At 33.9% G+C, this 23,909-nt stretch overlaps 2 protein-coding genes across 3 annotated transcripts; one reads left to right on the top strand and one right to left on the bottom strand.

The window, feature by feature from the left end:
• The first annotated feature begins 366 nt into the window (after nt 1-366).
• Nucleotides 367-10,369, top strand: LOC145580239 (U11/U12 small nuclear ribonucleoprotein 65 kDa protein-like). Its single transcript, XM_081637663.1, has 11 exons — nt 367-728; nt 1,681-1,752; nt 1,888-2,112; nt 4,201-4,282; nt 4,369-4,542; nt 5,598-5,765; nt 5,884-6,045; nt 7,217-7,304; nt 7,506-7,564; nt 8,802-8,867; nt 9,612-10,369. Exons 1-11 carry the CDS (start codon nt 538-540, stop codon nt 9,693-9,695), a joined length of 1,371 nt encoding a protein of 456 aa, XP_081493789.1. The 5' UTR covers nt 367-537; the 3' UTR covers nt 9,696-10,369.
• A 253-nt stretch (nt 10,370-10,622) lies between these two features.
• Nucleotides 10,623-23,706, bottom strand: LOC145580238 (uncharacterized). Of its 2 annotated transcripts, none has more exons than XM_081637661.1 (10): nt 23,493-23,706; nt 22,375-22,529; nt 22,157-22,291; nt 19,814-19,924; nt 19,270-19,551; nt 18,762-18,961; nt 16,872-17,145; nt 12,572-12,682; nt 11,228-11,416; nt 10,623-11,125 (listed from the first exon to the last, which is right to left on the bottom strand). In XM_081637661.1, the coding sequence occupies exons 1-10, from the start codon at nt 23,674-23,676 to the stop codon at nt 10,778-10,780; spliced, it is 1,989 nt and encodes a 662-aa protein (XP_081493787.1). In that variant the 5' UTR covers nt 23,677-23,706; the 3' UTR covers nt 10,623-10,777. The 2 variants fall into 2 exon arrangements, with proteins under 2 accessions (XP_081493787.1, XP_081493788.1); XM_081637662.1 differs by having other exon boundaries at nt 19,270-19,548.
• Nucleotides 23,707-23,909: the final 203 nt, after the last annotated feature.

The raw sequence follows: 23,909 nt of genomic DNA, 5'->3' as shown, positions 1-23,909 counted from the left end.
ATTTTTTTATTTGATCTATTTTTTAATACAATATTTATAAATTATAACTATTATAAATGACAAATTGTTTAAATTTGACAGACTTTTATGTGTATTGTACATTAAAAATGCTAACCTAACACTATTGTTATAATATTGCCAGTTACTATAAGATTCGATAGTAATTTCTATATATTAAAAAAATATATATTAACCCATTATGTATGATGTTGAGATCGCATATTATTTTTATTGATGTTTATTTTTTTAAAATAAAAAAATCACAATACAATAAACAGCCGTACATTGTGCGGGTTTAAGGGTAGTTTACCGTGAAAAGCTGAAATTAATCAAAGAATTCAAGGAAAAAAAAAAAAAAAAGAAAAAAGAAGAAGTAACAGAGCGGTTGTGAAACAGAGTCAGAGAGACAGAGACCCAAGCAAACGTCGCCGTTTTACATCGGGTGCACAAACAGCATCCTAATCCAGCAATCACGCTCACAGCTCCTTTCCTTCATCTTTGAAAGAAGAACTTCAATTTTTCATCACAATTATAATCATGAACCCCAATTTCCCACCAAATTATACTCAACCCCCAATTTCATTTCACAATCAAACAATCCCAAATGAGTCAAATTCAAGTTCTACCCTCTTAATTCGTCATCTTCCTGAAGCTATTCCCTTTGATACTCTTTCCCGCCTTTTCTCTCATTATGGTGCTCTTGCTGCTCGCCCTTGTACTTCTGCAAGGTTTTTTTTTTCCTTACTTTTACTTGTTATTCTTAACTTCATTCTTGTTAGATTCGTATCGGGGACGATTTTAAATGACGATTTATGTTAGCCGACCTCAAATAAGACTTTGTTGTTGTTGTTGTAGTAGTATACTAGTATTGTTATTTAGAATCGTTTGAAATTAATTTGCTTTGTTGTCGTTTTGGTTGGTAAAAGGGTAATATATATTGATTAATGTAATACCCTTTTGTTAGTTGATTTTAAAATTCAAATGTTGGTGTTGTGATATGGAGTATTTTTAGTGGGTTTACATGAACGTATCAGCTCGTTTACACCCATAAGATGACGGGGCGGGTTTCATGTATAGACGGGGAGGGTATTACATTAATATTGATTAATGCAATACCCTTTTGTTTGTTGTTGTTAAAATCCAAATGTTGGTGTTGTGAATTGTGATAGGGAGTTTTTTGGTGGGTTTACATGAATGTACCAGCTCGTTTACACCCATAAGGAGACGGGGTGGGTTTATGTATAGATTGGTGGGCTGTCTTGATTTGATAGAGTAATGCATTTGGGAATTTTCTTTCTTAATCTCGTTATAAATTTGTTATTTTTGATATGTGATTGTAATGTGGTTCTTCTGATGAGCTTAAGATTAGACTTGAAATTGAGACTAGTCTAGTACGTAGTTCATGGTAATAATAATGTGTTAAAACTGAGGGAAACCTTTGCAATGAAATTGGGTTATTTGCTTATATGAGTTATATCTAATCGTGGACCTTATTCAAAGCTTTCTTTGCTGTATTGAACTGTTTTGATAACAGACGGATTTATAATTTGTAACTTTTAGAGAAATGAAAAACCAATTTGTATTGGTATAATGGTATGTTGCTAATGGTTTTTTTTATTACACTTTGTGAACTGGTTCTTTGGATTTTGGACATCATTGTAAATTTCTACATGTTGGCAGATTAAAAAACTGTGCATTTGTGGACTTCAGGGATGAAATTGCTGCCTCACATGCACAACGCCAACTTAATGGGTAGGCATTTCAGATTTCATGCTCAAATATAGAATTCATACTTAACAGTGTTTTCATTATTTCTAGCTGAAACCAGCAAATTGTCTCTTGTATCAATTTTTGATGATGAGGAGCTTCATTGTTATGGTGGCTTAGGTTGCGATTTCTTGGCAAAGTCTTGTCAGTGGAGAAGTCTAGTAAGCCTTCAGAGGACAACAAGCAGGTTGGAGGTGAATCTGAAAAGAATACACTGAAACCCTTAAATCAGGAGAACGCACAGAGTAGAGATGTGCAAGAAGGCTCGAAGTCAGCCAGCCAGCTTGCAGCTGAGCCAATTGCTGAAAAGCTTGGCATCAACTATCCATTTCCTCCTCATTTAGAGTATGTCATCTGTAACTTGCTACATCTATTGATTATTTATGCTCTTTAATCTATGTGACAAGAATGAATTTGAGGGGCCTCATCCAATTTGTTGGCTGTGGTATAAATGTATTTACAATGTAACAGTAGACTATTTTAGTTGAGGTTATTTTTTGAGAAATTATGGAGATAATAATGTTGGAATGATATAGGGAAAGTACCGAAGTATAATATTAGAGTAACTGACAAGACACTTAACATATACTCCGTCCAAATTTTATATATGTATGGGACTTTGGGTAGGTGTAACTGTGTAAGATAGTCAGTGAGTTACTCTTTAAGTTTTAGAAAGAGCCCTGCTACTGTTTATCTTGCACCTTATTATATCTTTGAGGGATAAACAAAGTAGCCTACCATGGAATTTCTATTTTTAGAGGAACCCACATGAATGGTATTTGGGTGTGGTCAAGCCTTTACTGTACAAAACTCTGAAGACAAAAGGGTAAGATCCATTGGGTACTTATAATTGTCGTTCTTTCTATAACTATCTTTGAAAATCATCAAATCTCAACATTTTATTGTACTTTAACCCAAAAGTATGGAGAATTATAACATTGTAAAGCACATGGTGGCTAAGTGGCTAACTATCTTGCAGCAATCGGTTAAAAGGCTTATTAAGGTTCTTTTCTCTGTTGCATCTTATGACTTTCTATGGAAGAGATGAGTGGTCAATTCTTGCATTGGAAGTTGACTCATCATAGTAGAAGTTTTTGTTGTTAGGCTTTGATGAGCTATTGCTGACTTGCTGAGGGATGTAAACATGTAAAGAATACATAATTTTGCTTTTTTGTGGGTATTCTAGCTAGATATCAATGATAGGTTTTTACAAGCTCGACTATTTGATCAAGTTTCATTGTGAAAGAGGTCATGGTTTTGGCTCTTATTGGGCTCATGCTGCCTTTGCCATTTGTCTAATCTCTTGCTCTTCAGTTTTGTCTCCATAAATCTAACCTTTTAGTATTCTCCTCTTTCACCGTAAAATTACTTCTTATCTGATACATTAATTAGTGTCTGGATGTTTTGGGGTAAAAAAAATTTAGGAAAATTACTATCGCCTACATTAACAATTCAGAGAACCTTATGAGCTTTCTATGATGATGAGGATATAAGTCCATGAAAAGACGTGATGTTGAAAGTTTTTTTTTTTTTTTTTTTTTTTTTTTTCAATAAATGAAATTGATCACCTGGTATCTAACATGAATAACCTCATGCACAAAATGGAAAGCCTATGCCAGAAGAATGAAATTTGGAATTACATTGTCTTCAACACTTGGTTTCAGTTATAAGTTGAAGCTATCTCTGTGGTTTGTGTGCTTTATAGATACTGAAGTGGACTGATACTTTTATATCTTTATAAGACCTCACGATATACAGATTAACATATGGGGAGTTGCCCACATAGCTCTTTAATGTTTTGGATACATGAAATTTGATTGCACTGGGTTTCTGGAATATTTTTCCCTTATGCATTGTAGTTAGACTTGTTACATATGGTGTCTCAGGTTCTGACTAGCAAATATAAATATAAACAGGAGAAAAGTACTAGTATAATTTTTATCTCTATACGTTCTTAATCTATTCATTATAGGTTATGGTGTAAACTGCTAAAATATTTTGTCGTCTCGGTGTAGGCTTTTGTTTCTTTTGTCGTGAAGGCAAATGTTGATGCTAATTTTTTTACTTTGGTACTACTTTGGTGTGGCCTTGAATTTTTAGTTTGATAAAGCCGTAATGCTTATACGATCTTAATCTATTCATTATAGGTGATGGTGTAAACTGCTAAAATATTTTGTCGTCTCGGTGTAGGCTTTTGTTTCTTTTGTCATGAAGGCAAATGGTGATGCTAATTCTTTACTTTGGTACTACTTTGGTGTGGCCTTGAATTTTTAGTTTTATAAAGCTGTAATGCTTGAAACTTGGGAGAGTACTAATGTGATGAAGTATGGGCTAAAAATCTGTGTGCCCTTATTCTATTTTCACTTTTAGGCCTTGGAGAGTATGTGATTCATTTACACTGATGTTTTGATATTTTGCACTGTTCTGTTATAGGTATGCTTATCCTCCTCCAGATGGAAATATACTAACCAATATTCTTAATGCTCTTATTGCTGTTCCTCCCTTTTATACCCAGGTAATCGTTCATATTCTGCTTATTTGACTATTTCTTCAATATTTTAACTGTTCATAATCATTTTTTACCTCACTCCTTTCTTGTAGGTGTTGCACTTGATGAACAAAATGAACATTCCAGCCCCATTCCGTATGGCACTACCCACTCCCCCTTTACCATCTACACCAGCTCCACCTCCACCACCGTTGCCTTCAGTAACTGAAAAACCTCATCAAGGAAATTTGTCTAGTGATGAGTCAGAAATGGAAACTTCGGATGAGGTAATCATCTGATTTATTTAAGTGTGTTTTGCTAAATAAAGTGTCCTTGATCATATTGGTAGATACTGCTAGCCGCTGCATGATTAAGAATTTAAACTGGGGTTTGTAGAATGCCAAATTTGTACTAGAAAGTTCATTGTTGCATCAATCGTAAGGTCTTCTGGGCTAAGGTTCCTGGGGAGGGGTGAGTGCATGCTAGTGTTTCTATTTTCTTTGTTACGTTGATGATCAAAGATTTAAGGGTTAGGAGACAATGAAATGGCGACCTCGGCGAAGAAAGTCATATTGACCAAAGTTGAATACTCTTAGTTATGCCCCAAAATTCTTAATGTTAGGAGCAGGTATAGGAATTATTGTGAAAGAAGATTCTTACTTCTTAAGTGGAGCAATTTCTTTTCTTTATCTTATACTTCCTCCGTTTTCTTTTACTTGCAACACTTCCCTAAAAAGGAAATGTCACAATAATTGCAACACTATAAAAGGAAAGTTACTTTAGGGACTATATCCCTTAATTAAAGCACATGGCCCACTAAATTACACTCCTAACAACCACTCATCCTATTTTAAAGTTTATTATATCATGTAAACCCCACCTTTCTTAATTACCGCGCTAAAGGGTGTGTTGCATCTAAAAGAAAACGGAGGAAGTATATTCACAACAGAGGTGGTATTTGACTATTTTCCATGTTACGTAGTTTGACAGTTTCTTGACAAAGAAAAGTTGCATAAGTTTCAGGGAGACATACAGACAGTCAGACAGTGGCTTTCTTTTCTTGTGAATGATTGATTGATTGAAGTATAAGCTCATGAGCTAAGGCGAATTTTATGATTTTGGAGATTAAGTGGGATTGGCTGGGGAAATGGTTAACTTGGCTTGAAGTGACTGGTAATAGTTAAGCTATTGTTCTTGAGATAGCTAAGTAGGGGCTATCTATCATACTTTTACTTTTCTGTATATAAACTGATTGAGATTGGGTAATTAAATCAAATCTAGAACTAATCTTTTAGAGAATGTAAGTATATACTTAATTTTTTTCTTTTTTTTTTTCCTTTAGGAGGCTGATGATAATGATGCAAAAGCTCCAAAAAAAAGGGTCAAGCGTGAAGTTATTGTTGGCCCTGGCATAGACAAAGATGTATCTCATGAAGCTGTTGGACTTAAACCCGCCACTTTGGTTCCGAAGGAAATTCCAATTATAAAGAAGAAAAACTCTGTATTACAGGTCAATTCAATTGTTTTGATATCCCTGCCAAAAAAAAAAAAAAATGTTTTGATATCAGTGAAGATATATATTCCTTAATCTGAATTTTGTATAAGTTTTCATGTGTATGTGGATGCAGATCAAAATAGTCCCGAAAAAGGTCCAGCATGAGGTTCTTAATGATAATACAGTCAAAGAGTCTGAAAAGCTGGAGTCTACAGATATGCCATATGCAACCATTGACCAAATAGAAAGCCAGAAATTACCCCCTGAAGAGATACTATCTCTCCCAATGTTCAAGGTATGTACTTTGGGGTGCTCCGATGTGTATGAAACTATAAACTATGGCAATAGTAAATGTGCCCTTTGTTTCTTTTAAGTTGCAACACTCCTCATTTCACGCTTACCAATGCATTCAATCACTAATATCTTTAATTATCAGTAAGTAAACAATTGATATTATGAAAGTATAAATTTAGGGAAATCTAACAAGATCCCACGTGACTTAATTTTTGTTAACTATAAATCATTAATGTTAGTCTAAGTAGAGTATATGAATAATACATAAGTCAAAGTGTTACGAATAAAAAAAAAAAAAAATGAAGTAAGTTAGAATCTCTTTTTCTTGTTTTGTATTCATTTTTTATAGCAAGTTTGGATAATTAAGTCTTGTGGTTTCACGAATATATTTACAACTAATATTTGTACAATTGTCAATACCATTTTATGCTTTCGCATCTTGTTTGCATGTGTGTATGTGTGTGTTTTTATGGCTCCAGGTGTTTTTATGCTGAATAGGGCTTATTTGCAGGGAAGGCAATCTTTTGTTGAAATTGCGGATATTGAAATATTTAATGAAGGGGCTTACAAGATACCGATACTGGTCATGTGTATCACCAATAATTTGGTGTTGGACAAATGAGTTCTATGGGTCCTTAAATCTTGGTTAATACCCCATCGATAATTTTCCCATATGCGCAGCTGAAAATTTTGCTAAAAGTCCATAACAATTTTTAATTGAATCTACTTGATTTAGTTTTCATGTTTGATGCATAGCGTTATATGTTGATCAATTGCACTTTGCATGAAGTTAATGTACATGAAATCACGTGTGTATGAAACTTGGTTTCCTCTTAGCTATCTCAGACTGCTCAATTGATGAGCTTAATCAGAAGAACTTGATTTGATAAGTGGATGTGGGTTATCAAATTTTTAATTAATCTTGTAGGCTGACATTGTTCCACAGTCTGCATACCACTTCTTTGAACCTGATAAAATATGCTTTCTGTTCTGTAAGCATGTCATTAAACAATTATGCAATCGCCCACAAATATTTGACAAGATGAATTTTCATCCATCCTTTTGATTTAAGTATTGGTTGGCTATATTGATTTCCTCATATTCATGTTTTATTTTAGTAAATGTAAATATTTATTATGCTAAAATCCGTGTCATTGTTTCTGCATTGCTAGAATTATGCTGCTGGAAATCCTGCCACAGTGCTGTACATAAAGAACTTGGCAAAAGATGTGGTTCTGGATGATTTCTATTTCATTTTTGGTGAGTTAGAACAACAGCGTTAATAATAGGTGGAATATTTCCCGTATCATATTTTCATATTTTAATATGCTTTCCTTGCCGATTGAACAAACATATTGAAAAGTGAGTTACTTTTATCATTTTCGATATTTAGGACTTACTATATTATCTGCTATCTATTTCCTAATTCCTTCTGCCTTCAATTTCTGTAAATTAATGCAGGGTCATTGTTTGGGAACGTTGATGCTGCTAAAGCTGGTCTTAGTGTGAAATTAATGCAGGTCAGTTGTTACTTTTTTAGCCTTTTAATCCTGTATCAGTTTATCACTCCTTTCCAATGCAACTCTTGGATATTGGTGGTTTATTTGGGGAAAATTCTGAAAAGAAGCTATTGAATGTCTGATCATGACTGCCATTTTTCTTCTCTAGGATATGTTTTAGTTTTCAAGATCTAGTTATAGAATCTGTTAACTTACTTGAAATTGTAAAATTCTTGTTTCTTAGCTCTGAATAGGCTGAGAAGTTCTTTTTGGCTGGCATGAATTTTGGAAATCCCTTAATTGTTATGGCTTTAAAAGGATGAGAATTTTACAACTCTACTGCTCATATTTTCTTTTAAGTTTCTTCTGGCTTCCTTTTCCTGGGCCTGCAGAAATGTATCTTACTGATGTAGATTGTCATCAAATCATACTGTAACACAAAATTTGCCTGTATTTAACTTTATCTTATTTTTCTGTTGCACTAGTTTTTTAGCATATCAATATTCACAAGGTTAAAACAAGTTATCAGAGACATCAATCTTTAAACACACCAATATTTGAGCTAAATGTACTATATCTCATATAATCTGTTACATCATGGCAATTTAACCAACAATTAGTCCATGGCAATTTAACCAACAATTAGTCTGCCTTTTTAAAGGTGAGATTATGATTTATTTTATTTATTTATTTTTTTCAACATAAAGGCAAATAGGCAATTATCTAGTCCAGAAATCTAAGGGGAACTGTTTTCAAAGGACCCAAGGAAAGTAATCTTTTATTGAAGGTGTCTACAATACTGCAACTTTTATGTACAAAGTAATCCAAATGAACTTATCATGAGGTTCTTGTCTTGTTCTAGTTTTTGTTCATATAACATCATTAATATGATATTATGATATGATTCTAGTGCTTTGCTGAGCCAGTTGACTTCAAAAGTTAAAATAGGCAATACAATAAACTATACTGATTTGCAGACAAGCATGTGTCAGGATGAGATAGATTTTTGAAGGGAAAGGAGGGTGAGGGAAGATAGGAATGGATCCACAGTGGAGCGATGGTTTTTGATATTGATATATTTGGAGGCCAGCTTTGACATTACTGGAACCTAGTATCGATGTGGTGTTGTGCTTTGGGCATTAGTTTTTCTGTTTCATATCTGTTTGGAGTAGTGCAACTTTTATATAAAATGTAACTCCCTGAATATTTTTTATTTATATTTTATTAATCCAAGGAATATATAAACTGTGTCTTTCAGGAAGGAAGAATGAGGGGGCAGGCATTTGTGACGTTTCCATCAGTTGAGTTAGCACACCGTGCTCTGGTAAATTAATCATCTTATATACCCCTAAAGTTCTAGTTGTGTATCATATTTTTTCCCACATGACATTTTTGGTTGAAATTTGAATAAGTAGATTTATGTTATCCTCCACATTTTATCTGAACATAGGAAGCCAAGTTTTATAGAGTATAAATGGTCAAGAAATCAGGCTTGTTAATGGAACTTTTATCTTTCAGTTTCTTATATTGATTTGAACCTGAAAGCTTACGATGGAATTACTCACTTCTGGTTATACTGGTTTAATACCATTTTGCATCTTGAGTGGAGCAATGTTACTTTACTTGTACTCAAGGGGTATAAGACCTGTAATATCACTATACTAAACCTGAACTCATCTCACCTGTCATTTTTGAAATCTATGCCTGAATTATGTGTGACGTGTCATGTTTGTTTGAATTTCCTGTTTCCCAATTTCTGAGTTTCCCAAATCATAAGTTTAGTTTGATTCCTTCTTGGCATTATGTATGTTGTTGGACCCAGAAAGTCTACTCTACATTGCTTGTCATCAGTGCCTATATTCCTCTCAAATGACTAGTACGCCGCAATTTGGTGATTACTGGTCGAACTAGTGGTCATGTTTTCATCTTTGAAAACATCTCTTCCTTTCTATTAATTTTTTTTTTATTGGCTTTCTTCTCTCATTATATTTTACCAGCAATTAATATTTTAACTTTATTTAAGCATAGACTATGTATTAATTCCCATTATGATGTGTGATGTGTGCAGAATCTAGTAAATGGCTATGTCTTCAAGGGCAAGGCAATGATTATCCAGTTTGGCAGAAATCCAGCAGCAAGCAAAACAAGTTGAATGTATTGCTTCTTGGAATTGGAAGCTTTCTGTACGATTGGCAATTTTGGTTACATTGCACGCATGATAACATAAGCTCATCTACATTGGCCATGGCCTATGGGACTGGTACTTGATGAATGTCTGGCCATGGGAAACCCTCCTAGTCCTCGATACCGTTGAAAGAAATATGACAACCATCATGAAAATTGGCTCATATCATCCAAGGCATTTGAATTCTGCTCGCGAAATACAACGAAAAAGGACATTCAAGACATTTTCATAAAAACAAGTGTACAACTGATTGGTAGCTAGCATTGGTCCTTAAGTGACTTCTCATATGTATATAGATTATTGTAACATCCACAGCTCCACCATATTTTTAAAGAAAATTAGGTTTCTTCTTGTGAGGAGGGCTTCCTAATGTCGAGTACCTTCTGTTGTATAATATGTGTTCTCTTCGGTTTCTTGTAGTCAAAGCAGCACAACCACTACTGGTGCAATCCTCCTTCATCGACATGCTTCCAATTCCATTGTTCTCCAAGGTTACCATACACGCAACCCCTTTCAAAAAACCAGAAACTACCCGATAGCAATTTTATATAAAAATATAAGCATGGTCTGTAATGAAATTTTGTAAAAATATAAGTATGCTCCATAATGAATAGTTGAATACTAGCTTTACTAAATGCGACAAGATATATAATTCCATATTTCCATGAATTGGTCTTTACATTATTAGACCTACACTGACCAGTTTAGGTGAAACTACCAAACTATGTTCACTAAATAGTTTTCAAGTGTTTATATACCTTGGTGGTCTAGACCAAAGTATATTTACTCTTTTTGGGAAGGAGTAAACGGCTATTTGGCTAAAGAAGCTCCCTGCTCAGAATTGGCATGCCTTGCCAATCTTGACATAAACTTGGTCTAAGGATTAAGAATAGGTTTTTGCACAACAATATATGATTATCAAGCATACGTATATGTTAATTTATACATCGAATTGGAACCACATCTGCTGTAAATTTTACGAAGACTAGTCTACAGCTACTGTAAACTTACAAAACCTAATCTACAAAATTGAAAAGCAATATAGCAAGTTACTTGGTAACCTCCATAACACAAACCCTGTCAAGTGAACACGCATCCAGTAAGCTCTGAAGTGAACAATGGAACTCATAAGAGTTGGGTGTGGATGGTATAACATCCACCCATTCCTTGTTAATCAACTCAACATGTGAATAGGACTTCAAAATGGAATTCAAGGGGAGTTTCTCCATCTGTTTCACCAACTTCTGCATAGATTTCACAGGCAGTATCACGTGGAAGTTATCCTGAACCTCTCTCTTATCATCGAAAGTCACAAGTCCAATATCTGTTTCTTCTGAACGTACAAAGCCCAGAAAAATAGGGTTTCCACACAAATAGCTTCGGCTGATGCTGCACACCTATAGGAACGCCGACCAAAATAATGAGTAAACAGAAGATTCACATGATCATAAACAACCATATTGCTCATATGAATACAAAAGCTGGACATAATAATTTACCTCAACATACTCTACCCCTGATTTGATTAGATCTTCCAAAATATTATTGGATGCTAGTGCACTTATTGTCCCACCAAATCCGATTGATGATTGGTGTACCTCCCAAGGTGACTTCATCAGTACTTTGTTCTTCTGTTCTACTGTTGAACTGCTAACTACGGGAATTTCCTCCTCTTCTAAGAATCTCACCTGTTTGCAAGTTATGAACATAAGAAACAAATTTAAAAAAAAATCATACAAAAAAAAAAAAAAGAAAAGAAAAAAACGAACTGCCCAAGTCTAACTGAATTGGTGTGCTATCACAATAATTTGAATTGATGCCATTCCGACATGTAATGGCCATTTTGTAAGGAATTTCATCTTGGTGGTCCATGAAAGGTTGTCATGTAACAAGGCTTCTAAAATCACACAACAAGATCGATTACACATTGTTACTTTAGGTGTTACAATATAGTAAAACACAGGTATTGATATAGGCCCCATTATCGTCACCTTCAACGCCATCAAGTCCACCTCATCCCCAATTCAATTCACTGTCAGCGATCACATTACCTAAATTATTGCTCCTGTTCAGGCTTCACTGTTCTCCATCATTGGTAGAAATATTTTTCAAGGAGGCTGGGGCTATCAAATTGGACTGATATTGGATGAGGAAACCATGTAAATGGCAGTTGTGAGAAGACAAGTAGGAAGTTCTGGTAGGGGAGAAGAGAAGCAGCAGAATAACAGAACTGGAAATTCGGTATTATATAACTGTAGGTCTCAAGTCCTGAATTCAAACCTCCAAAAGGAAACATTTTTTGTCCTAAAATACTTGGTGTTTTCCCCCCCTAAAATCCCCCCTCCCTACTGAAATTATGACTAGGAACTCATCATATAAGGCAGGGGTACTGTGTCAGACTCGACTACTATATGAAAATTTCAATGTATGTGGTCCAAAATGAAGCTTTGAAGTGTGCATATATACGTTAGTATGGCGGGGATTTGACACAGGTACATGAGGTAAAAATGTAGAATGAAGTTCGAACGCAACCCAGCCAGGCAACCCCTCAAGTTTTATAAGCATTACATACTTGGCTACTTGCTACTCCTAATGAAGACACTTCATAAACTAACATATAAAATCAGTAACCAGAATGACAGGTAAAGCCAATAATTCTGCAAGATAACTGACGTATAAGGGCAATTTTTCAAAAAATATACAAACCAAATAAATAAAATAATGTTTTTTTATAAAAAGCAAAGAATAAATATATAATGTTGCAGGAAATTGTCTATTCTTGGCAAACAAATATTTAGCCACAAAAACACTAACTGTTAATGCAAAAGTTATTATCTACCCACCTTTTCCCGGCTGAAAGCAAAGTAGTCATGAGTTTCGAATAGCTTTTCAAGAAGTTGAATTTCCACAACTGGTGAAATGAATATAATTGATACAGACTCGCGCTGTTGTGCCTGCAACAAAAAGTTGACAATCATAGAGAGGCGTCTTCCATCAAGGGGTCTCCATAAACAATATTCACACCTCCATTCATATTTCAAATATATCAAAGTATAGGTTTGTGGGAAATAACAATATTAACACTTATGATTAATTAGTTTTTAGGAATAACTGTTTTTAAATAAATTCAATAGATGTTAGGTACTTGTTTACGGGAGTCATAAGCTTATATATAATTTTCACTATAATCAAGACGTTCAACACAGCTTAGCTTCTATTATTTAAATGCTGATAAAAAAATTGACACATGGTTAGTTAGTTTTGAACAATAACCGTATTTAAAATAAATTCAATAGATAATAGGTACTTGTTTGTAGGAGTCATAAGCTTATATGTTATTTTCACTATAATCAAGATGTGCAGTACAGAATGCTGATAAATTGCAGCAACATGGAGAACTGACATTGCCTTGAGAACATTTTAAATAAAAACCCATTGAAGCCATAGCAAGCCTTTCTTAGTATGTGTGATGAAGTAAATGGATCTTTCATTGACATTCTTCTCTAAAAAGGCCAAAGTGAAGTCTGTATGAAATCAGTAAAACTATCAGCAATTGTCTAATTTGCCCACTACTACCAATATCAAATGGGCATTTTCCTCCTCTCAATGATTTTACATTGAGGTTCACTTCTGCGTTAAACAACTAAACTATCTCAAAGAGGCAGTTGACCTATAATCGTGCAAGTCCCACCATTTCTAAAATCTAAATTATGTCCGTATATTATTGATAGAGAGTAGAAACTCATTGGTGCCAGTTCATTATTATTCATTAATAATAGGGCCTTTAGGGGCATATCTATGCTATACTTTATGCCAAGCATCAACAGGTGGAGCAAACAAAAACATTTGATTTCAAAGCTCAATTTCTTATCAAGTTTGGCAAGAACTCCGTACTTTATTAGTAAGCATTGCATTGTGATGGTTTCATCCCAGGTCACCGACTCATCAGGAAATCCATAAGATTAAGGGGCCGAGAACGATGGTCCCAACTTATCATTTTACTCTGTTACATATCCTACCTCACTTAGAAATCATAATAGACCTCATCTTTGCTGATTCTATCATCAAAGCAATCAATAAGCTCCTGCAACTTGTTGATAGGGCCCTATAAGCTTTAAATTATTTCACTTACTACAGCCTTTGACGGGCTCCTGTTTAGTTTGTGTGCGGTTGTTTCAAGGGAATATCCCCGGAACAATATAGGAAGATCAGCAAGACTCAACATAAATTGACCCATATCTAACAAGGTTCGATTTCTCCTTTCAACTATGGTGTTATGGTAGAGTTAATTATGATAGGATTACACAATCCCTTCGATGATCATCGAATCCTTGGCTCAAATATTCACCAACACAATTGGATTGAAATACAATAATTGTCTAACCAAATTGGTTTTGTACTTAATTTTGGAATTCTTTGAACTTTTCAAAGGACTATTTTTGCTTCATCAAGTAGAGATAACCACATCGACTTAAATTGTATGAGTAATGAAGTAACTAAGCATTTAAACTCACAACCCAAAAACATCTGTACAAATGAGTGCCAAAAGATCATGGACCCTTTCACCTTTCCACTAATGAGCAATTTGGTCACGTTTCCCAATAAGTATGACTCATAAACATCAAAAGATTCATAATTGAATGATGTAAGGATTCCACCCTATTATAATTTTTTGATGCGCGTTTGGTTAATGACTTATCCTACAATGCCATAGGTAGGTAGAATTCAAATCATTTGTTTTTCTTTTCAAACTATCTGTGTTGTAAATTTGTATAGAATTTTCTAGAACATACAAACCATTGATTAACTTTGCACTAGCATATTATTGTATGAAACAAAACAACTTTTGTCTCTTATGTCAAAACAATAGCCTTTGGAATCCAAAACAAAAACAAGTACTGAAATAATGTTTTTCGTAATACTAGAAACATAATAACAATTATTAAGAGCCAAAATGAGTCCTAAATAGAGTCGTAAATTGTAGCTTCCAACAACAAGTCAAGCAACTCTTGCTCCATTGCCAACTCGAAGCTTCACTTCTCGCTTCACCAGCTTCCTACTTCCTACTTTGCTGCTGCACGTTGTATACTACTCACGATGATATTCCCTAAGTAGTCTTCTTAATTCGATTGAGATTGTTGACCAAATTGGAGAGTATATGAAGATAGTTATGAGCAAGTGCTTTTATTGTGATGAGGACAACTACGAAAAGGTGTGTTCCCATTACAAGAACGACGTAATGAAAGGCAAAGAGTTACATAGTATTTATGTTGTAAATTAATATAATTTCAACTTATACTTGGGTATTTGATACCAATTGTGGTACTCACATAGTTAAGTATTGTGGGACTGTAGCAAAGAAGGAAGCTAGCGAAGGGAGAAGTAGAGCTTCGAGTTGGCAATGGAACCAGAGTTGCCGCACTTGCGGTTGTAAGCTACAATTTACGACTCTTCGGGACTCATTTTAGTTCTTTATGATTATTATTATGTTCCTAGTATTACGAAAAAACATTATTTCTAGTAATTGTTTTGGATTTTGAATGTTATTGTTTTGAAATAAGAGACAAAAGTTGTTTTGTTTCATACAATAATATGCTAGTGCGAAGTTAAAAAATGGTTTGTATGTTCTAGAGAATTCTATACAAATTTAAAACATAGACAGTAAGAAAAGAAAAACAAATTATTTGAACTCAACCTACCTATGGCATTGTAGGATGAGTCTCTAACCAAAAGCACATTTAAAAGTTACAAAAGGATGAAATCCTTACATCATTCGATTATGAATCTTTTTATGTTTGAGAGTCATGTTTATTGAGAAAGATGACCAAATGCCCTTTATTGGAAATGGTGAAAGGGTCAATAACCTTAGGGTACTCATACATACATATGTTTGTGAGAATATGAGTTTAAATTTTAAAGGCAAGAGATGCGTTCAGTTATTTCATTATTCTTACTAACGATATAAGGCGGCTATCTCTACGTGATGAAAAAAAATGTCGGGATCCTTTGAAAAGTTCAAAGAATTTCAAAATGAAGTACAAAATCAACTAGGTAAGCCAAATAAAGCTTTATGATTTGATCGTGGAGGTGAATATTTGAGCTAAGAATTTGATGACCATCTAAGGATTGCGGAATACTTTTCACAAACTCCACTAGGAACACCATAGTTGAATGATGTGTCAAAAAGGAGAAATCGCACCTAAGATGGACGATCCATGATGAGTCTTGTTGATCTTCCTATATTATTCCGAGGATATGCTCTTGAAACACTAAACAGGAGCCCATCAAAATCTATAGAAAAGACTTCATATGAGTTATGGACTTGAAAAGTTCTAAATTTGTCATTTCTAAAGATTTGGGGTTGTGAAATCTATATAAAGCGTTTACTTACAAACAAACTGGCAACCAAATTAGAAGAAAGACCTATCTAGGGCCTCTCCTCATGTGTGGCCGGCCAAGCAAGGGAAAATAAGGGAAGGGGAGTGTTTTAGGCTTGACCTAATTTAATTTAATTTAATTTTACAAGTGTTCTTTAAACTATATTAAACCTAAGAAAATCAACTTTATTTGATTGGTTAATAATTAATTTCTAGAAATCTTAGAAGACCTGATGCTACCATCAAAGCCATCATTCAGCAACGAACCTATTATTTTTTTTCTTCCAAGGGTGGAAAATAATTCTTCCAAAGGTTCCTTTTTATAGAGAAGGAATGCCACATACCCCCCCTGCTAATTCCATTGTTCCTTTTTTCTCAAACAAAAGAAAATGAATCTTGAACCCTGATTTCCTCTAAAAGACGCAGAAAAATATAACCAAGAAGAATCCTGGAGGAACCAGAAACTTACAGCATATTCATGTAGATTTAGGATGATGTCACTTGCAATTCACAAGTGCAAGAAGTTTTACATTGAAGCAGGTAGTAACAATCTTAGTGTAGTTAGGGTGGATTAGAAACAGGAGAATTTGTCATAAGATAGGAGAAGGTTAGTAATAAAGAATATAGAAATGTCACAGATATGTCACATAAAAGTACATAACAATAGCATATGGGCATATGGCATATGGTAAATGCAGCAAAGAGTCGAGCAAAATACTTGAATCGCCAAGAAGTTCATGAAAGTAAACACACACAAAAAAGGCACCTGTATGAATGTTTGCTTGTCTGAAAGAAAAGTCTCCAGGTGGGAAATGGTTGGATCTTCACCATTTTCAAGGGCCTTCTCTGGATTTTCATTGTTTAAGACGAAGACAGTAGCAACTTTGCCTTTCGATATGAGATGGACTCCTGTTTTTCCATGCTCCGAGTACGCATCAAGTTTCTCTATGCTTATGTTTGTGAGGTACTTTTCTGGTATTTTCAAAGAATTTCCACATTTCCTTGAGGCAACATCTAGCATATTCTCCCCAAGGTTACACCTAAACATATCAAGGCAGTCAAAGAGAATGAGAAGAAAACTAAAACACCCTTCTAGAACAATACACTGTACAATTAATAGTATAGACTAGTAGAGAAACCATTTCTGTGCACAGCTAACTGCAAAGGATAATTAGCATTTAATGAAATTACAAGACAATCTGAAGATTAACTATAATTTCCTATTAGATACTTAAACATCTTACTATGAATTGGATACGCTATCAGCAAGTTATATATATATAATCCCTAGCTCAATTACTTACCTCCAACATGGTTCACTTAAGAAAAAAAATGTGTATCTATGTTTGTTTGGAAGGATCAATAAAAGAAAGTTAAGTTTATATGCATCGAATTCAAAACATTTTTCCAATAATCTTACAACTTACCTAACTATCCAAAACACCAATTTGGACCAAATGTTAATTTTACTGAATCACCATGTTTTGGAACAATATCCTTTCTAATAATATTCATGCTTAGCTATATTATTTTATTTCCCATGTAATTAAGCTCACTTAAGCTATTTGGCATGAATAAATCCCTCTACTCTCATTTCATACCATCAAGCAAAATCCAGATAAGCACAAAATTTAGGATTTTTCGATATCCCTCCATTGTGATTTCCTCTTTTATTTTTCGTTTCATTCCTATTTCTAAAAAATAACATTTAACTGGATTCATTTTCCAAGTGCGCTAATGCTTCAATGTTTCATAGGCCACTACATCATCACAGATCATAATAAATCATGTATATCAGTTAATTTATGCATATCATTTAAGCTTATTGCATCTAACCTTTATTGTATTGATACTGAGAATGAATGATACAGACAGCTACAATTTATCACCAGTGCTTGCAAAATCATATAATAATAACTTCCCTTTGAAAAATCTAATTCTATAAACATCGCAAAAGTTTTTTTTGGATGTACCAATTACCATAATCTTTTTTTGGTTCCCCTCAGGAGGTTAGCTGAAAGGTGTCGTAATGCTATAAGATACAATGGCTTGGAAATACTTTTAACAACCATCAACCACAAGTAAAACAATATTTGGAATTTAAAATCGTACTACTCTCAATTTACTGCCTTTGATATGAGTGTTTATCTTAAAATGGTCAATTATTACTTTCCCATTACTTAATGGTGTGACCCATAATCTTCAACATACTGGTGCATCTACGTTATTCTTATAAGTGCACTAAAGTCACCATTCCTCTAGTTGGTTCTCCATATTTTGTTAAAGAGATCTGCTAATTATTAGAGACCAACATTAACTAATTATTATCACACTTCAATGCATACTCACTAACTTGTGAGTAAACAGTAATACAAAAGAATAAAACACCTCAATTGTGGCACTATCTACAGAATTCCCACATTAATATGTAAAAGAACCATGCCTCTTCCTTACTGTACAATGATAATGGCTGAGTCAATTTTGTCATCAAAAAGCATCAGTATGCATTAGCCAAGAGCATCACAGCAAACAGCATTAACAGCATTGAAAAATGTACTCATGTATCTCACGGTCTCACTCAACATCCAGTGATAATTGAAAGTGTGACTCGCTGATAAGTGATGCACTAAAATAAGAATAAGATGCTCAAACTCACCCATTAATGGGCTTCTTAACAACTTGTAGTGCCTGCTGAAGCAAATTTAAGTTCACACAAACAATCTGCTCAGCGAGTAAGGTCCTATTGGACTTTTCTCCATATTGAAGCCCATGAAAGATATGTTGCTGGTCTAATTCACACAATTTCTTTTTGGCGGAAATTAGGCGCCTTTGAAACTTCTTTCTTTCTCTCCATTCCTAAAAAGAAGAAGAAAACTATTACAGGAGTATACATTTACATGGTAGCTGCTAAAAACTCAAATTTCAATTTAAAAATGCCAGATATAACTTGGAACGACAACAAATCTGATCCAAAGAGAGTCATTAGCGGATAAAGTGGTTTTGTAATAGCTAAAAGATTAGGAAATATGAAACTAAGAAAAGTTTTGTACACGACAAATTTATTATCTACAAGAAGATTAGTAGCTTGTCATTGGGATCACTATTTCTTTTTATTTTTTTAACAGCTTAGAAATTGCAAATCACGAGAGTTACAAATGACTTACAATTATACGTCTTTCCTTCTTAGACCTTTCATTCGAACGCACATTCAACTCCAAAAGTCCCTTTGGGGGAGTTATCTGCATCTCTCTTTTGTCCATGTCAACATCAGGAACTATTGCTTCAACAAATGGGATCCAAACAAGATGGCCTGACTCGTATTTCTCTGACTTCTGCTTAATACTTTCATCAGGGGATCCAGTGGATGCTTCAAGCAACACTTGTAAGAGATCATTCCCACCACTGTCGATGACACTAACAACAGTTCCCACTGATTCACCTGTCTCCTAGAAAGAGAAAGAAATCACCGATTGCCTTCCTGAAGATTTTACTTGGAGGTCTTGGACTAGAGATACACTCAAAACACCTTTATTGCATAGAATGACATGACAATTGTTATCCTAATTCATTGCAGAAATGTCCATAGAACAAGTAAGAAGTAAAGGTGGATGTCTATACAAATATTTAACAGAACTCTTTAGGCTTGTGACAAGATGCACATATTTTCATAAAATGCTACATCATATGAAGGCATTAGAAGATTCAAACCTTAAGAACAACCCTCATGCCAATAAGATCACGACTGTAATACTCGCCCTCTTTGAGCTCTGGCCTATCAATATTCCTGACAAGAAAAGTTGCCCCCACAAGCTGTCGAGCCTGATATATATAGTGTTAAGAAAAATCTTTAATAAGATAATGGAAATGAAGATACTGAATATCAGAAGAGAAGAATTGAATTACAAGGGTACAGGCCGCACAACAAGCAACTGACTTAAGAAAGTTTGGTGAACCTAAAATGGAGTTACAGAATGGAACCTTTGAACAATTAGTGATGTTCAAGAAAACCCCTACTAAGAGCTTCACACCTAATAACCACAGAGATCGTCCCCAGATTTTCTCTTCCCGTCTTATTAATGGATACATCTCAGCCCAAGGCTTTGTGTTGCCTTTGCTTACATTAGTTCATAGATGCAAGATCACTAATCTTTTGCTCTTTAAAACTCATGGCCTAGTTTTTTCAAAATATGGAGAATGATGTGGATAGTATCATAGCAAGGGAAAGAATAAGAAATTTTGGATTAATTAGTACGGGCCTGTTTACATTTACTTAATTTCAGTTCAGTTCAGCTCCAATCAGTTCACTTCAGTTCATTTCAGTTCACTTCAGCTCTTAATTTCCCTATCTCATAAATTATACATTTCAGCTCAGCTCAATTCAGTTTAATTCAGTTCAGCTCCAATCAGTTCAGTTCAGTAAATGTGAACAGGCCCTACCTCTATATTTTTTTAAGGATTTTTGACTTTTACCATTAAAAAAAATCACAAAATTGTTTTTTACTACCAAAAATTTTAAAAGTTTTATTTTACCAACAAAAAAAAAAAAAAAAAAAAAATTAAAATTGTTTTTTACCACCTGTCGTCAAAACCCTAACAGAATTTTTTAAATTCTTCGATTTTCGTGCCAAACACATGGTCTTTAGGGGTTTTGGGGGCATTTTGGCCCTTTGAATCCAATTTGAGGTCATAACTGACAAAAAATGATCGAAAATGGTTCCTTTTGCGTGTTTAAAAATACCTCGGTTTGCATGAAACGCGCAAAATGAGGCATTTTCGATTATTTTTTGTCAATTCTAACCTCAAATTGAATTCATAGGACCAAAATGCCCCCTAAACCTATGAACAACATGTTTTGCGCACGAAAATCAAAGAATTTTTTTTAAACCGTTAAATTTAACGGTTTTCTCGACGGTAGGTGGTAAAAAACAATTTTTAGAAATTTTTTTGGTGGTAAAATAAAACTTTTAAAATTTTTGGTAGTAAAAAACAATTTCGTGATTTTTTTTTGGTGGTAAAAGTCAAAAAATCCTTTTTTTAATTATATTTTTACTTGTTCCCTTATCATGATGTATTTATATATCTTACCTTGAAGCTTACCGATATGAGTATTTAGGCAAATATTCCACAATTATCGCTAAATTTTCCTAGGAATTTCCTATTAACAAATCTACTCTCATTATTCATTAAAACCCCTCTGTATTATAAAATTTTGTGTGTGTGTGTGTGAGAGAGAGAGAGAGACAGGGGAAGGTATAACTTTAATTTAAGAGAATGTATTTTATATGCAACACAAGGAATATTACTTAATTTCATCTAGATTTCTAGAATGCAACCCAAAATCTTCAATTCACCTCTAGCAGCCATATTGGATCTTAGTCTTGAAGAAAAATCATCGAAATGTTTCAAGAAAGCTCAGTCAGGAGATTAGCTCATGCTTGACGTGAGCACCCAAATAACATAAAATTCCTAAGGGTTTTACTAATCCTATGAAGTTGAATAGCTTTTTATGATAAGGATAATGGTATAAGAGTTATATTAGGATTTAAAGTTTCAATTATTTTTATTCCAACAACAGTTTAGGCTATAAATATCCCTAATATACTTGGTTATGTTGAGAAAATTTGATACAACTTAATTTACAATTCTAATTGGAGATGTTCTACATCACACCATCAACAATACACCTTAATCATTCACCTGCATAGCCATATTCAGTACATTTAGAAAATAACAGATTCATATATGTCTCACAAGATTAATTTACAAAAGAGTAATACTGGTAGAATGATTGTTTTTATTTTCCTTCCGCTTCCTTTACCTCAGGCAGAAATGGATATTCATATTAGACTCATCAATCTGTCCCTCATGGTACTTGTATAGTTGTATCTAGATAGTTAAATTGGCTAGTCACAACACTTCCACCCATAGAACGAATTCTTTTTACTTGCTTAATGGTTTTTAATTCCCAGATTTATAGAAAGAATTCTCTATAACAATATGACAAGAATGATGCTTTTAATGAAGTTTGTGAGACAGAAAAATGATAAAAACCTGATCTACACTGTCACAGCCGTTCAATTTAACTATCCAACTCTTACTTCCATGATGGCCTCTTCCTTCCTCGATCTCAACTTCAACAACTTCATCTCTTCCAGAATATTGTTGTCGCAACCATCTTTTTCCCGGCTAAGAAGAATGTAAAACTTATGTTACTGAAACACTAGAGAAAATGAAGTTGCTGAAATTCTGGCTATCAGGATTGTACATACCATTCCAAAGCGTAAGTCAGGAAAATCAGTGTTATGCTTTACACGAATCTCTCCTTCAAGCCCATGTACATTAGATACATAGCCAATCTCAACAAAGTCTAAATCTCCATTGTTTTCCTCTATTATCTCTTCAGCAGCTGAAGCGGAAGAAAGAGCTGAGAAAAACGATAATACATGGTTAAGTGTCATAATACATGGTACATTATTTTGGAAATAACAGTTGTTCAAAACAAAAAATGCCTCCATGATGTAAGCAAATGTTTATCATCTAAAGGGGATATTCTGGTCTTTTAAGCTAACCATGGAAGAAATGGCTTAACTTGAATATAATTATACAAAATACTAATATCTATCATGAGTTAACATATAAATATTAATCATTCATTATCGCCAGGTTCGTGACAAACTGAGAATAGACAACCTATGTTACTCCAACTCTTCAAGTCACCCCAAGTACCAGTGATCAGATACTCGACACATGGACATGGATATGACATTTAGACACTTCATTGTTCATTCTGAACCAAAATCACGCAGAAATTTCATAAGACTGCCCTGTCTTACACTTGGACGCGTAACCAAGCCTAACACTACTAAAAAGTTTGTATAACATACAAGACTAACAACTACAAATTTGATGATTGGGGAATAAGTAACCTTAAATTCTAATTTTGATTAGTAATTTAAAATTTTAAACCTAGGAAGGAAGCTAAAAATTATATGCTTTAAGTGAGACATTCAACTATAATAATCAAACACATACTTTCCTATTTTTGCAATTAACTTAATGCTACAACCAAAATAACTCAAAAAAATTCAATTCTTCCACAATTATATACAATAATTATAAGAAACCCACCAGTAAATTCAAATTTTCAAATCAAACTAGCATGAAATTCAACAAACAAAAAAACCCAGAAATGAATAAACCAAGATAACCCAAACAATTTATGTTACAGTAAAATTATTAGAAACCCACCAGAAATACATCAGTTATACTCAAAATTTCAAATCAAATTAGCATGAAATTCAACAAACACAAAACCCAGAAATATAAACAAGCCAAGCGATTAAAAGAGAAAAATTAATGCAAAATTACTACAGGAAATTGGAAGTACCAGTGCTTTGTAAGGAAGAAACTTTAAGTCCATGAGTTGGTTGAAGACTAATGAGGCGCCATTGACATGGAATACGAGAAAAAGAAGAAGAGGGGTTTAAAAATCGGGCAGAGTACGAGGATTTAGGTGGTGAGGAGAGAGGATTTGAAGAACAGAGTAGAGAGATAGATGAGCTCTGAGCCATCTCTAACAAGTAAGAAGGAATGAAATGCTAATTTGTATTTAATACGGAGTATTATAGAGTAAATATTATGGAGTTATTCTTTGTGGGAAGATATGGAGAAAATACAAGTTTATCTCATTCATAGATAAACAAAATATGAAGTATGTTTATCGAATGACAACATTATAAATAAAATATGAAGTATGTTTATCAAATGATAAAATTATAAATACACTAATAACTTTTTATTAAAA

This window comes from Chenopodium album, chromosome 14 (assembly GCF_948465745.1).
Source record: "Chenopodium album chromosome 14, dcCheAlbu1.1, whole genome shotgun sequence".
NCBI classification, from domain to species: Eukaryota; Viridiplantae; Streptophyta; class Magnoliopsida; order Caryophyllales; family Amaranthaceae; genus Chenopodium; species Chenopodium album.
The sequence above is the reverse complement of the archived record's forward strand: the minus strand, read 5'-3'. Positions and strand labels throughout refer to the sequence as shown.